General features: G+C 47.4%; 1 protein-coding gene across 1 annotated transcript in view; it reads right to left on the bottom strand.

The window, feature by feature from the left end:
• Positions 1-2,833, bottom strand: part of LOC107299762 (patatin-like phospholipase domain-containing protein 7) — an 18,608-nt gene that overhangs the window by 13,434 nt on the left and 2,341 nt on the right. The window contains exon 3 of the mRNA XM_029286862.1: positions 1,739-1,857. Coding sequence (XP_029142695.1) covers positions 1,739-1,857 — 119 coding nt within the window. The remainder of the gene's footprint in view (positions 1-1,738; positions 1,858-2,833) is intronic.

The raw sequence follows: 2,833 nt of genomic DNA, 5'->3' as shown, positions 1-2,833 counted from the left end.
AGAGAGAGAGAGAGAGAGAGAGAGAGAGAGAGAGAGAGAGAGAGAGAGAGAGAGAAAGAGAGGAACAGAAGCAGCTCTCTGGATGCTGGAACAACGTGTGGGCGACTTTACTTATGGCAGCTCTCCCAAAATACTAGAACAATCAAACGAGGGGACGGCAGCCAGGAACTAATTGCCCCTGCGAACGTACAGGAGACAAGAAAATTCCAAGGTTCGGCTTTGTGGTGCGCAGCAGGCATCAAGCCAGCCCACATCGCCCTAACCCGGCCGCCGGGGAGCACTCCCAACTGCTCCGACAGACAAAAGGTGACATTTTCAAGAGCCGGTTGCAAAGCCCAAACTCTTCAATTATCTCAAACCTGAATATAGTTTCACTGAGGAGGCAAGAAGGGAGGGAGGGAGGGAGGGGGCAGCTGCTTTTCCAAGGCTGCAGGGTTACTTGAACGGGGACAAGAAAGAGAAGGGAGGCAGGGATGGAAAAACACGGGGATCCGGAAGTCACCCTTGGTGGGGGATCTTGCGAGGCTGAAATAATCTGTATTTTGAGGCCAGAGTTCTGCTGTTTAGAACTGCCAGCTCGGTGTGTGCAGAGGGCTGAATTCTAACCCCGAGGAGAAATGGCAAAGGCATTGCAACTGGTGCACAGAACATGTGTATGCCAGCTGTTTTTAAGGGGGTTGTACAAGCCAGCTGTCAGGCCGTCTAACCCAACCACCACCACCACCCCGCTTGGTTCAGGAATCCAATTAAAGCACACAGTGCAGATCCCTAACGGTGTGGGTCAAAGCTTTTGACCTCTCTGGAAGATTTTCCTAATAACCACTCTGCTTTCCAAATCCATATTTGGAGCTGGGGAGGGCGCAGATGAAAAGTGGAGGATGCTAACCATTTGAAAAAGTGCTGAGGGAGGAGGAAGAGGAGGAGAAACAGAAGGAGAGGGAAAGATACAAGGAGAAGAACAAGAAGAAGATAGTCAAGGAGAAGGAGAAGATAGAGAAGATAGAGAAGATAGAGAAGGAGAAGGAGGAGGAGAAGGACAAGGAGGAGAAAGAGAGGGAGAAGACAGACAAGAAGAACAAGAAAGAGAAGATAGTCAAGGAGAAGGAGAAAGAGAAGGAGGAGAAAGAGAGGGAGAAGACAGACAAGAAGAACAAGAAAGAGAAGATAGTCAAGGAGAAGATAGAGAAGGAGGAGAAGGAGAAGGACGAGGAGAAAGAGAGGGAGAAGACAGACAAGAAGAACAAGAAAGAGAAGATAATCAAGGAAAAGATAGAGAAGGAGAAGGAGGAGAAAAAGAAGGAGGAGAAAGAGAGGGAGAAGACAGACAAGAAGAACAAGAAAGAGAAGATAGTCAAGGAGAAGATAGAGAAGGAGGAGAAGGAGAAGGACGAGGAGAAAGAGAGGGAGAAGACAGACAAGAAGAAGAAAGAGAAGATAATCAAGGAAAAGATAGAGAAGGAGAAGGAGGAGAAAGAGAAGGAGGAGAAAGAGAGGGAGAAGACAGACAAGAAGAACAAGAAAGAGAAGATAGTCAAGGAGAAGATAGAGAAGGAGAAGTAGGAGAAGGAGAAAGAGAAGGAGAAGAAAGAGATGGAGAAGACAGACAAGAAGAACAAGAAAGAGAAGATAGTCAAGGAGAAGCAGAAGATAGAGAAGATGGAGAAGGAGAAGAGAAGGGTTCTGCATTCCCAGGGAACGCCAGCTTCAGAATACCCCTCATGTTTCAAAGCACTCTTACCGTGCGCCACCTCCTCCGAGGACCAAAGCCACGGCATTCCCCGTCAAGACGCGAGCTAGCCGGGAGAAGTCGGAGTGTCTGTCTGCAGGTTTCTGGAAGACGCGTTCATACATTTCTTTCTGCACGTGGGAGAGCAGAGAGCAATACAAGACTTTCAGCGTTGGCCAATACCATCCATCACGCCATAGGAAGGAAAGCAGAATATGGCCCATTAATAAGAATAAGGGTGGTGTGTGTGTGTGTGTGTTGTTTGTTTTTTGTTTGCAAAGTCAGGACATTCAGGTTTAATAAGTTCAAATTTTCCATGGATCTAGGCAGCCTTTTGGGAAGGAAGGAAGGAAGGAAGGTGGGGTAGAGAGGAAGGAAGGAAGGAAGGAAGGAAGGAAGGAAGGAGGGTGGGGTAGAGAGGAAGGAAGGAAGGAAGGAAGGAAGGAAGGAAAGAAGGAAGGAAAGAAGGAAGGAAAGAAGGAAGGAAAGAAGGAAGGTGGGGTAGAGAAGAAGGAAGGAAAGAAGGAAGGAGGGTGGGGTAGAGAGGAAGGAAGGAAGGAAGGAAGGAAGGAAGGAAGGAAGGAAGGAAGGAAGGAAGGGGCTATTACTACTGGTACAACCATTGATTTCTCCCTCCACAATCGCTCAGCTTCAATTTGCAAATGGCCATATTTCGTTATTTTTTTCTAGCTGTTTCTCCTCAATTAGATAACCTTTGTTGTCATTTTTTTTTATTCTGAGCCCCTTGGCACATGTTAAAAATGAAATTCAGTTGCTTGCCCTCGAAATGTGCACATACATAACTCACATTCAAACATGCTAAGCATCTTTATTTGGTCCTCCAGCAGTCTGGTGTAGCTAAGGGAGGAAATATACAACGCTGAAAACAAACAGGTGCCTAGAGAGGAATAACAAGGTCCAAGTGTCCCTGTAGCAAATGTACTGGGTGCCTGGGGAAATAGCAGCTAGTCCTTGGGTGTGCAAACACCGGTGCTCGCAACAAGGCTAAGGGTGCTCGGGGTGAGCATCTCCTACGCAGCTCAGAGCCTTTGCGTTACACACAAGCGGTTCTCGACTTACAGCCGTTCGTTTAGCGACCGTTCAAAA

The sequence above is a fragment of the Protobothrops mucrosquamatus genome, unplaced genomic scaffold, assembly GCF_001527695.2.
Source record: "Protobothrops mucrosquamatus isolate PMUCROS unplaced genomic scaffold, P.Mucros_1.0 scaffold5424, whole genome shotgun sequence".
NCBI lineage: Eukaryota > Metazoa > Chordata > Lepidosauria > Squamata > Viperidae > Protobothrops > Protobothrops mucrosquamatus.
Note: the sequence above shows the minus strand (reverse complement) of the source record. Positions and strands in the feature narration are given on the sequence as shown.